Here is a 12,512-nt window from a genome sequence, read left to right as displayed (position 1 = left end):
CATCATGCGAGTTCATCTTGAGTAGGTAGACTTAACGTGTCCCGACTATGGTGACGGGTCCTCACAGGGTGCTGGATCATCCCAGTATCAATCACCTCCCCTACCTGAGTGTCATGCGACAACCTCTTACTATCGTAGGAGGCGTCGTAAACCGTCACAATTAAACAGGGTATAGGAGGAGGATTAGCATTAGTATACTGTTTGTATATATTGAACATTAGTAACATTTTGTATATATGGAACAGTTGTACATATTGAATATTTGTAACATTTGGAATTTTGTGTATAATTTGTAATATATATGCAGATGTATATATTTTTATCGTATTATCACATGTTTATTATGAATGAAATGATGTTCATTACTAAGAGTTTTCGGCGATGAATCATTCCACCAAGAATTAAGTATGAATTTAATCAAAATCAAACAGTCAATCATATTCAAATAGGGAAAATGCTCTCGAAAATTTAACACAATTTCATTCATTTTCAACGAAACCATATCAAATAACATAGTTCATTCATTAAGATAAACCACCGCCGCTAACTAAGATTGCTTCTTCAACTTTCTCATAATCCTTTCGGTCTCTTCTTTCATATGTTCCATATCATCTATTTGTCTCTTGAGATTAAATACCTCATCTTTAAGCTCTTGTTTTTCTTTTTCAAGCGATTTGGTACCCTTCGGAGCAACCCACCTAAAGTACGTGCATCCGAATCCTTCATCCAAGTAGAAAGGACAAGCAACAAAATCACGGCCAGGATCGACGCCGCTCCAATCTGTATTAATCTCAACTTCATAACCACAATCACAAAGCTCTTCAATAGAATGCTCCTGTGACATCTACAGAACACATATGATATATTAACATAAGTAAACATTCAAAAATAATATTAACATTTATAAATTGAGAATAATACTAACATAATACTTTATGTTACCTTCAAAATCGATTAACTAGAACAAGAATGATGGAGTTTGGATACAATGAATTAGGGAGACGATGGAGTTATTTATAGAACATAATAGCAACGACTATTTTCAACTTCATAACGGCTATTTTTCAATTTTACAATGGCTAGTCTAAATCATACAAAAAGGTCAATAAAAGTCAAAATTGGTCAAGGGATATGTCGCTGTTAGTAACAGCGACATTATGTTTGACCAGTCAAAGCTCTTATTTCACTGTTACTAACAGCGACATATCTCTTGACCAATTTTTTACCATTTCTTTTAGTTCGCTGCGAGTTTACACCAAGCCTAGCTTTGGAGCTAAGGACACTTATTTTGCGAATAAAGTTTGAACGAAGCTTGTTTTTTGAAAAAAGTTGTTAAATAATTTTATTTTTTTCAAATTTTCCCAATTTTCTAAAGCCGTGACGTAGTAACATACTGAGTTAAATGGGGTATTAAAAAGCTTGACACAAATTCTTGTGAGAGACTGTCTCTTTGAGAGACCATCTCTAATTCGGTCGGTCTGTTATATATTTTTTAAAATATTATAAGTAGGTATTAAGAATAATGTAAGTAGACATTTAAGATATTGAAAATAGGCATTAAGAATACGATAAGTAAGCATTAAGAATAATGTAAGTAGATATTAAGGATAATATAAGTAGACATTAATCTTTAATGAGTTGGACTTGAAATACGTCTCTCAAGAGACTAATTGATATAGTTGTCAGTAGAAATTAATCACTTAAATGTCAGAATTGATAACTTTTAGGTCAAATTTGAACTTTTTAATTGATCAATTTAATGTTTACCTTAAGTTGAAATTAATCACTTTAGTGTCAAGATTGATATCTTTTAAGGTGAAATTGTTTTTTTTTTTAATTCTTGAGCCAACCAATGTATACCACCTCAATCATAATGAGGGTGTCTCTTGTAAGTTTTTGCCATAAGTTATAACTTCAAAGTAATCGCTTACAATACCAATTACAACCTTAAAGTAGAGTTTTAAAGTGATGACTTATAATCTTAAAGTGAGATATCAATTACAATACCAATTTCAAAGTATTCAATTAAAAATTTTACAAAATAGAATGATTATATAGATTTGTCTATGATGAAACGCTCTCATAAAGACTTAATGTTGATATATACTCCTAATATAGAGCTACTCGTGTGAGATACCAGTACCGATAAGACGACCGCAAATAAAAAATCTATGTGTGAGATACACTATTTGACTTTTGTATGAATGGCGTCCATGAATCCGTATTATACGAGTATTATTTTTGGGAGTTACTAAACATCGCCACCCTTTTCATTTTATCGCCACCCCCCCTTCAAATGAAATTACGAATTTGCCCCTGATTTTTTAAAAAATTACAATTTTGCCACTCCCTATAAATTTCTTAATAATAATAATAATAATAATAATAATAATAATAATAATAATAATAATAATTATAATAATAATAATATCAATGACAACAATAATAATAATAATTAACTTTTTTATATTCTTCAAAAAGAATATAAATAAAATTAATAATAATAAAAGTAATAATAATAATAATAATAACAACAATAATAAAATTAAAAATAATTATTATTATTCAAAAAGAAAAAATAAATAAAATTAATCGCCCAGAACCGGGCGATTGGACCCCGGTTCAATCGCCTAATTCTGGGCGATTATTAATTTTTTTTTCGGAAAATTTATAATAATAATAATAATAATAATAATAATAATAATAATAATAAGAATAGATATGCATTAAATTAAATTAATGGTAGTAAGAACCGCGAGTTTGTTGTGAAAGAAATTACCAAATTAAGAGAGTATTTTAAAGAAGTGTGAATTATGATAATGATACTAATAATAAGAACAACAACAATAATAATAATAAATAAATAAATAAATAAATAATCAATCAAAAGCTTTAAAATTACCGTTTCATTCTCTTGATCTTCCATTTTTCTTTTTTTTCTTCTTGCTTTGATTTTTCACCAATTGTTGAAGATTGGATTATGTTGATATATATAATAAGGAAAGCTTGAGTTTCATGGAGAATTCCAACAGCCAATTTACTAATTGAGCTTTTTTAAGCATTGTAAATGTAAATTAATTAATTGTAATCAATTCACCATATGGGAAAACTAAAAGTCTTAATTTGAATCTACAGGGATTTTTTAATCATCATCATTATTATTATTATTATTATTATTATTATTATTATTATTATTATTATTATTATTACTACTATTATTTGAAAGAATATAAAAAAGTTAATAATATTATTATTTTTGTTATTAATATTATTATTATTAATATTATATTATATTATTATTATTATTATTATTATTATTATTACTATTATTTAAAAGAATATAAAAAGTTAATAATATTATTATAGTTGTTATTTATATTATTATTATTATTATTATTATTATTATTATTATTATTATTATTATTATTATTATTATTATTATTAATAATATAAATTTTCCAAAAAGAAAAAAAAAAAGTGAATCGCCCAAAACTGGGCGATTCAATTTTTTTTCTTTTTGAATAATAATAATTATTTTTAATTTTATTATTATTATTATTATTATTATTATTATTATTATTATTTTTATTATCATTAATTTTATTCATATTCTTTTTGAAGAATATAAAAAAGTTAATTATTATTATTGTTGTTATTGATATAATAATTATTATTATTATTATTAATATAAATAAGAAATTTGTAGGGAGCTGCAAAATTGTAATTTTTTAAAAATCAGGGGTAAATTCGTAATTTCATTTGAAGGGTGGCGATAAAATGAAAAGGGTGACGATGTTTAAGGATTGGATTATTTTTTGAAGGCATATACTAACAATTTGTGATAGTATAATAAGAAAGGCAAAGCATTCGCTGAATTTATTTTCCTCTCTCATTTAAAGCATAGTAAGTGAATAAACAAATCAAATTCGAATTCTCCCGCCATTGGAGTTGAGCTCTGATTAGAACCAAACAATGAAGGAAACTCAAACTCCTCGCAGCAAAGAAATCTTCAACCGTCGTCACAAGGATTCACCTTCTTCTAAATCTTTTTCTGAACAACCAAAGAAGAATCAGAAAGTAATCATCTCGCAGCCCTAATTTCTCCGTCTCCCTTATTATTTTCGATTTTTGTTTCTGAATTTTCCATTACATTTAATGATCAGATTGCAAAGAGGAACTTAAATGGAGAATTCGCTTCAATTTACGAAGATTTTCCGGCTGAACCAGCGATTGAATCTCCAATTCTCTCAACAATTACTGATGTCTCAAGTGATAGCAATCACAACGGAGAATCATTGGATGTAAATTAGTCGTTTCTTAAATTTTACTTTCATTAAACAAATTTTGAGGCTACTTCATTCAAAATCTCTGATTTGTTTGTTTGATTTTCATGATTTGAAGAGATCCGGGAGTTCGGTAATAGCAGAAAATCAGTTAATTGTTTTATCAGAAGAGGCTTCCAGATTGTCCGATTGTACAACAACGTCGAAAATCGCAACGATTAATGCTGAATCTGTCAATCTATCATTTGATAGTCACAAAAGTTTCGACTTAAAAGGCTCGGTTGAGGTTGATGTGATTGTGAATCTTCTTAAGCAAGCTAGAAATGAAGTTGTTGGCTCGAATGGTGTTTCTCCTTCATCAATGAAGCTTCTAGATGCTCTAGTTGAAGCCACTGTGAGAGACCTTCATACTTTTCCTGACCGAGGAGATGCAATCGATGCGGTTCTTTCTAATAAGCTTCGAATTGTCGTCATATGCTTTGTGGTTTGGATGATTGGCATGACTGCAATCATGATTTGTCGTTCTAGCACTCACAACTCGTCTTCTCTCAAGTTTATGCCTACCTGAGCTGGTAATGACTCTGATTTTTTATTTTTATACTTGATTTTATACATTTGATTCTCAATTTTATTGTTATAAACTTATATCTGTGTTTTTCTGAATTTGCGCTTCATGTCATGGTGCTTTTTGGATATTTTAGCCAATAATTCTCGCATTGATTAGTGTTAGTGTGATAGTTAGGTTTATAGTGGAAGGCATGGAAGCGATGCTTGGCAAGGCATCCTGCAATTTATCTAGGCTGTGTCTGGATGGAAGCTATTTGCTGCGAAATCATATTTGAGTCGATGAAATATTTCTAGCTTTATGTGGAAAGGAGTACGAAATTTTAAGACGCAAAACATTTGCCTTAGGATTAGTCCAACCAAAATTAAAGCATGAAATTTGATCTTTTCATGGTACAAGGTTGTCACTACTCACTAGTGTGTCAGTTCTATCATTTTGTATGTCATTTTTAATATTTACTGCTCTGGAAGTTCTGGTTGCTTGCAGTCTTTTACGGTTAAAATTTTCGTAGTCAAAATTGTAAACATTGATTTTTCAAATTTCTTACCATCATTGTATATAGTAAATTCAGCTGATTAAAGCAATAATCAAGAAATGTATGATAAATGACAAACCATAACCTTATCAAAGATGGTTTGTGGCCACTAAAACCTTCGACTCGAGAAAGAACAGTAAATGAAAACCAAAGACTCAAGTGTCGAGACATGTCATAGGCACAACAAAAGCAGAAAGCAAGACTCTAGGAAAAATAAGGCAAGTGTTAAAAATAGGAATATAAGGTGAAGAAATACAAAAAAAAAAAAAACATATAGGCACAAGCAATAATCATGTCAAAGACAACTACCTACGGTCTAGGACACGGATTTGTCATCTCCAATCAGCTCTATCATTAGTCATGTCCTAAAAGAGATACAACTTATTCACAATAATTTCTAATTTGCTCATCCCTCATTTTCTAAGGTCCACCAAGGCTTCTCTTTCCATCAACTGTCCATTCTTCTCACAAGTGCGTCGGCGATTTTCCTTTGCACATGTCCAAATCATCTTAATTCTTTTTCACACTTTTTTGCAAAAATGGGGACTTCCCTTTTGCCTTTTTCTCTGAAAACCCGACTTCTAATTTTATTCATCCTGGTGTGTTCATATATCTACCTTAATATTCACATCTACGCTATTTTCATCTTATACTTATACTTATACATCCTCTTAATCGGCCAACACTCTTAAACAACAACGACGGTGAAACTGCAACTTAGTAGAATTTATCTTTTATTCTAATCGAGAATCTCTTATCACACAACACCCTTGTGGTTTGACTTGAATTTGTTACATCATTATCAATCTTTCCATTACTATTAATTATTGTTCATAAATCTTTTAACTTTAATGTTTGTGCAACAACTTCTTGTCCAACGGTCACTTAATGTTCTCCCACTTGCCCTTCTTTACTAAAGTTACATTGTAAGTATTTTGTTTTAGAGCAACTTATTTCCAACCCTCTTCCTTCTAGAGTCACCCTCTAATTTTCTAGCTTTGCATTGAATTCTTCTCTAGTTTTCCTTTTTTGACCGAAATTTAAATGTTACAATATCACTCTCGTTACCGCTTTAATGTTTCCTTATCGCATTTTTACCCTGATAAGGACTTAAGTATAGAATAATAAAAAATATTTATCTGTTATTGGAACATTCTAAAGTATATAATACTCAAAAATATTTATCTATGTTATCAAACCAATATTGTCTATTACTGGCTAATGAAGTCACTCGACTTTAAAATGTTTTTGGTTTATTGAAAGCTAAATATCAATATAAATATGATAAAATAAAGGATATCTAAACTTTCGTATTAGATAACTATAGATTTCTTCTAAAGGTTGCTACTCCCATTTTTAGTGTAGATGCCTAGGCTCACTAAGCTAAAAATTTTAAGAGGAACACTACAAAGAATTAGTTATGATTATGTGTTCTTGAGCATACCACAAGATTAGAGATGTATAAGGGGAAGACAAATGATTTTGGGTATCTTAGGATACCACTTCATTGTAATTCAAGAAATATGTACAATTACAAATTAATATGACACATACAAACTGTCAATTAATCTCAAACACCTTTAATGTTTGCTCACATACATGGAGTACAAATACTCTTAGCTTTCTAATTAGTTCTCTTGTGTTTGCATTCCCTCACAAGTTTTTGGGCACCCGATACTTAGTTTTCAAAGGTGTAAGGCGCACCGAGGCATAAAAGGTCTTCTTTTTTTTTTCCGAGGCGCAAGACGCTAGGTGGAGAGGCGAGTTTTTTGTACGTCAGATGCACAGTTTCGCAAAAAAACTCCAAAATCAATCTTAAAACATATTTAATACTTAAAACAACATGAAACTCATATTATAATAACAAATAAGTAAGCAAAACACGAGTTTAAAACATAAAGGCATACGATAACTATATAAGTCGATAACACAGTCTTGAGTTAACAAAAGAAATAAAAACTAAGACAAAGGTAAAGAAAGCAAACAATGGTTCTCAAATCTTGATGCTTCAAATATTTTTTGACACACATAAACAAACACTAAAATCTAAATTAGAATCATTGTCCTCATAAGCATCTACACCATCTCGTGTATAGTTCTCCTCATCAATAATATCCTCTTCTTGCTCAATATAATCATCAAATAAAACAACATCAAGAATATTATCCTAATAAGCAATCTCTTTCTTTATCTTTTCTAAATAAAGGACTCGCACTACCTCATCCTTGAAGCTCTAGAAACATAACTCGGATCATTAGAACCAGAAGCTCTAGTAACTTGTTTCCTCGTCAAGTGTCAAATCATCATCACCAAATACATACTCTAATTCATCATCAAAAATATCATCTTTCATCCTCCAAAGCAACCACTCGTTGCTTTCATCTATATCCTCTAAAAGAATTGGATATATGGAGTCATTTCTAATGAAACATCATCTCAAAGGATGATCTTATTTCACAAAAACCAAATTATTCAAGTGACTTTGAGCCAATCGATTTCTCCTTTGTATGAAACTGGAAAAAAAATTATAAGGTGTAAATACAATAAGTGTTTTAAATTGTATAAATAAATCATAAGGAAGAATAGTGCTTACATGTTGAAAGACATCTCAATTCTTGTACAACCACTAGCATTACAAGTGAGACTAAGAATGTATGTTCATGGTCACTAACCTAGCGTCCTGCACAGAGTCAGGATTCGAAGGAAAAGATAACGGACAGATCACACCCGTATTCTCTCGAGGGAGAGAGCAGGAGAAATTACAAGTGAGACTAAGAATCTTTATGAAAAACTTTTAGGGATTAGGATTTGACGCTCCAAAAGTAGACCAGCACTCGACTATTAGAAAACAAAGAATTGTCATTTTTATGTAACAGTGCATTAGCTTGCCAAAGCATTTTACTAGGGATTTTGAAAGACGTTCAACACCATTCCAATAAACTACACTCCAATCCATGCTTGAGATCATATTCTCCCACTTCTTGGACATCCTTCTCCATATAACATACACCAAAACATGTGAAGCCAATCCTTTGCTACAATTAGCTAAACCAAAGATGGTTTGACTCAAGTCATAAGTCATAACTCCAACAGTTCTTTGGTGTTGTATTGCCTTTTGGAAACAAACACCTATAGGTTAAATTTCCTAGTTTATTTATTTTTAAAATTGAGACTGAATATATCAAGGAAAAACCAAAGCACTGAAATAAAAGAGACTCAGACCGCCGGCATAAAAAACCCAGAGAGGGGAAAAGCCATTGGAACTAAGCTGCAAACTAAATCAGTCCACCCAAACAACTAAATATCCTAGTTTATTTTCCAACTTTTTACATTGGAGGTGTTTCCATGAGTGGTTTGAGTAGGAAGTCTAGGGCAATCTTTAGAATAATTAATTTGAAGCATTCTCTCGAGACATTATTATTTCACATTTCTTAACTTTTGATTTACAAATGTTTGTGGTATGATGCTACGTCGTGCACCACTTGAACAGACATACTGGGCATAGCTGTTTCATTACTCCAACAGTTACTAACCAAAAAGTTAGTAGTTGAGTAGTTGGTACTGATGTTTAAACATGAGGCTTTGTCTACCATTTATCAGAGTAAGCCTCCTAATCATTTGAAGAAGATACTCAGAGAGTTCATCTTGCTGACTTATTTATGCTTTTCACTGTCTTCCCTACCTTTCGAAACAACAGTATACCATTCTTGTGTCATTATATTTTCAGGTAATGTAAGTGTAGTTCTTGAACACGTAAGTAGGCAATAAATGCTAAATCAATTTGATCATTAGATTGACAAGAGTTCTTTTGGGTTTTCAAATTTACCACCAGCTCACGATGGCACTGATATTTCATTTGTGATCAGACTTAACAGGTTAGTGTCACATAATTCGCTAATCTTCTTGCGAATCACAAATCATAAAAAGCGAATTATGGTCAATCTTGAGCTATTTTTGAACCATTGTGAACAAATCACGAATTAAATAAGAATTATGTTACACCGTTGTAGATGGTAGGAGACTAGGAGTACATAGGATGGGGATTGTTTATGAATGGTATCATGAATGATATAACTTGAGTGCACAATTGATGTGTGTGCATCATATGTGACTTTTGGGATGAAATCCAATGAGTATGATAATGTGGGTGATTAAGTTGGTAACTTAATGATTGTAGTGTTTAAAGTGTAATTTATTGAGGTGAAGTATTCGTAGGAATTATTGGTGTTAATGGTGTTTAATGAAGAAGTGCAAAGGGTCTTAGAAGATACTTTGCTCAAACAAAAACTGACAAAAGAAGTCTGAAAGTTGCTCGACCAGCTCGCTCGATCGAGCGAGCTCTTGGGTTGGTCGAGCGAACAAACAGAAGGTATCCAGAAGGTGTCTGTAGCTCGCTCGACCGAGCCACTCGACCGAGCGAGCTCTCTGTTCTGGTCGAGCGTAGGGGTGTCAAATAGATCGGGTTGGGTCATTTTCAGGTTCGGGTCATACATAAATGGATCAATGACCCTTAACCTGAACCTAACCTGTTTAATTAAATGAGTCAGAAATTAAAACCCCGACCTGGTCTGTAGCAGGTCGGGTCAACTTGTTAAATAACCATTTAACCTGCTTTTTTTTGTTCGATTTAATTAGGTTTTTTCAGGTCATTGAACCCATATATTTCAGGTCATTTGACCCATATACTTCAGGTCATGTGACCCATTTTTTCAAAATTTAAAAATTAAACACATAAACATTCACATTTCATAATAAACATGCTTCAAAGTTCTTGAATAGCAAAATCAAGATCAGAACAAAATCAGAACATTAGAAAATAAAAAAATCAGAGGCAAAGAGGCTTAAGGTTCTTGAATAGCAAAATCAGAACAAACTCAGAACCTTAATGAATAGCAAAAACAGAACAAACCCAAAACATTAGAGAATAGTAAAATCAGAACAAACCCAAAACAAGACATAGCAAAATGCCGAAATGGGCTTGTTCTTATCAAGATCAAAAAACAAAACCCAGAACAAAACATACAAGCAAAATCAAATCCAGAAGAAAATCGAAGAACAACAACAAACTGAAGAACAACAACAAACGAAAAAATCAAAGAAAATGGAAGAACAAGAGAGAAAAAAACTAAAATAACATACCTAGAAATAAAAGAACAAGAGAGTAGTGGGTTAAGGACTTAGGATTCTTGAAAATGCCGAAATGGGTTTTACTTTTATGAAAATGGAATGACTAATGAGTAATCAATAAAGTGTAAAGAATTAAATATGAAGTTTTAGGTTAAATTTAATGGGTTAATATCAGATAATATGGGTCGACCTGACCTGATTGACCCATTTAATAAATGGGTTAAATAGGTTTTTTTCGGGTTTAAATATTCAACTTGAACCTAACCCATTTAATAAACAGATTAGGTATGGTTGACCCATTTCATTAATTGGGTTAAAAATCTAAACCCAAACCCGCTAATTTCGGGTTGGTTTCAGATCAGGTTAGCAGGTCGGGTCAGCTTTTGCCAGTCCTAGTCGAGCAGTTCCTCTGGTATGCTTAGGATGCGGTTTTTTAACCTTTCAAGTTCTTGGAGCTGCTTCATATCATTCATTATTCAACATTAAGCATGTATTAAGTGAGCAATTGTCATTGAATTTACTTAGTACTATAAATAGAGCTCTCATACTCACTCAAACATATCATCAAACACAACCCCTAAGCCAAACACATAGCCTTTTGATTTTATCTTTTACACAATTGTAATACTTCATTTGTAAGAGTATTTTATACTCCTTTGATATAATATAAACAGAAACTACACACGACGGAGGACGTAATCATTATTGGGTGAACCTCCTTAAATCTTTGTGTTCCTTTTGCTAGTTTTACTTTTATCAAACATTGTTTATTTCATTGTTATTGTTATCGTTCATCAAAGTTCTTAGCATCTTATCGATCTTGGCAAATATTTTTAGGGATTCTTCCCGTTATGGCCTTCACATTGGTGGGTAATTGAACATGGTTATTTAGATATTTTTTAAGTCACTGAGATTCTCTTTAGTAAATATCTGGGACTAAGTTGACATGATTTAGTTGTTAACATTTGTATGAAATCATTTAGTTGGCCATTTACGGAACATGATAAACATGAAATTTCTTTTGTATCTATAACAATAAGGAGGGGTTTATTCCTGTGTTCGGTCGGTCTAATCGATGATCTTTCGCATTAGGTACTTTTCAATTTTTTTCGTACGTAATTAATATATTTATTCGATTTGTTTACACATTATTATTCAAATTTAATGTTTTTGCTAATAATCTGGTATTTAATCAACTTATGATATGGTCTAAACAACTTATCGAATATGTTGAGTTGCCTAATGTTTGGTGCATTCTATCTTTAAAATATGAAATAGAACATCATAGTGAAGGTTTTGGATATGCCAAACAATGAAACTTGCCCATACTTACTAGATTCTGCAGGACTCTAACATAGTGTGAAAATGCGATAATTATTGTCAGCGATATTGAAACAGTGATGTAACGTGAGTAATGTGGTTATCATGATGCCAAATATCACCCGAAAACATGACATATTCTCGAAGTCGCCTAAAATGTGGCTTTTTTACAAGTTTACACGAGAAGTATTGGTTTGGTTTTTTTAAACCTTTACAACGTGGTCAATGAAATGCGATGTGGCCTATGGACATATTTGATAGTAATGAGTTTAGATTTTAACATATTAATAGTATCAATGTCGTTGTGCAATTCACTACTAGTAAGAGTTTGTGGATTCTGACTTGTGTGTACAACTTACTCTTATTAGTGACAAAGAGATCGTTACCATCGACGTTGTAGCAAACATCATATTAACATTCACATAAACAAATTAAAAGTCCACATAATTTAGTAAAGCATTTTTGTATATAGTTTATTATAATTCAAAATTAATTAAAAAACTATAAATCTTTAATACAATATACCGACTTGGTGTTAGGTTATGGAAAATGTGCTTCAAGTCGGCCTGTAGAGCCGACTCGACTTTTTCCATTCTCCAGAAAAGCTCTAAATCCTGAGACCAACCGCCAATTCATCTTCAATTCACACCCACCAAACGCGGACTCGATGTTTGCTCCATCA

At 31.5% G+C, this 12,512-nt stretch overlaps 1 protein-coding gene across 3 annotated transcripts; it reads left to right on the top strand.

The window, feature by feature from the left end:
- The first annotated feature begins 3,870 nt into the window (after positions 1-3,870).
- On the top strand, positions 3,871-11,246 carry LOC130825275 (uncharacterized). Of its 3 annotated transcripts, none has more exons than XM_057690416.1 (4): positions 3,871-4,077; positions 4,164-4,301; positions 4,402-4,855; positions 10,868-11,246. In XM_057690416.1, exons 1-3 carry the CDS (start codon positions 3,973-3,975, stop codon positions 4,849-4,851), a joined length of 693 nt encoding a protein of 230 aa, XP_057546399.1. In that variant the 5' UTR covers positions 3,871-3,972; the 3' UTR covers positions 4,852-4,855; positions 10,868-11,246. The 3 variants fall into 3 exon arrangements, with proteins under 3 accessions (XP_057546399.1, XP_057546398.1, XP_057546397.1); XM_057690415.1 differs by lacking the exon at positions 10,868-11,246 and adding an exon at positions 5,026-5,974; XM_057690414.1 differs by lacking the exon at positions 10,868-11,246 and adding an exon at positions 5,022-5,974.
- Positions 11,247-12,512: the final 1,266 nt, after the last annotated feature.

The sequence above is a fragment of the Amaranthus tricolor genome, chromosome 10 (assembly GCF_026212465.1).
Source record: "Amaranthus tricolor cultivar Red isolate AtriRed21 chromosome 10, ASM2621246v1, whole genome shotgun sequence".
NCBI lineage: Eukaryota > Viridiplantae > Streptophyta > Magnoliopsida > Caryophyllales > Amaranthaceae > Amaranthus > Amaranthus tricolor.
Note: the sequence above shows the minus strand (reverse complement) of the source record. Positions and strands in the feature narration are given on the sequence as shown.

What these genes read in the sequence shown, in the direction of transcription:
- LOC130825275 (XM_057690416.1), top strand. Translation starts at nt 3,973, where the DNA reads ATGAAGGAAACTCAAACTCCTCGCAGCAAAGAAATCTTCAACCGTCGT. An exon ending in AACCAAAGAAGAATCAGAAA is followed by an intron (nt 4,078 to 4,163) that starts GTAATCATCTCG and finishes TTTAATGATCAG; the next exon opens with ATTGCAAAGAGGAACTTAAA. An exon ending in ACAACGGAGAATCATTGGAT is followed by an intron (nt 4,302 to 4,401) that starts GTAAATTAGTCG and finishes CATGATTTGAAG; the next exon opens with AGATCCGGGAGTTCGGTAAT.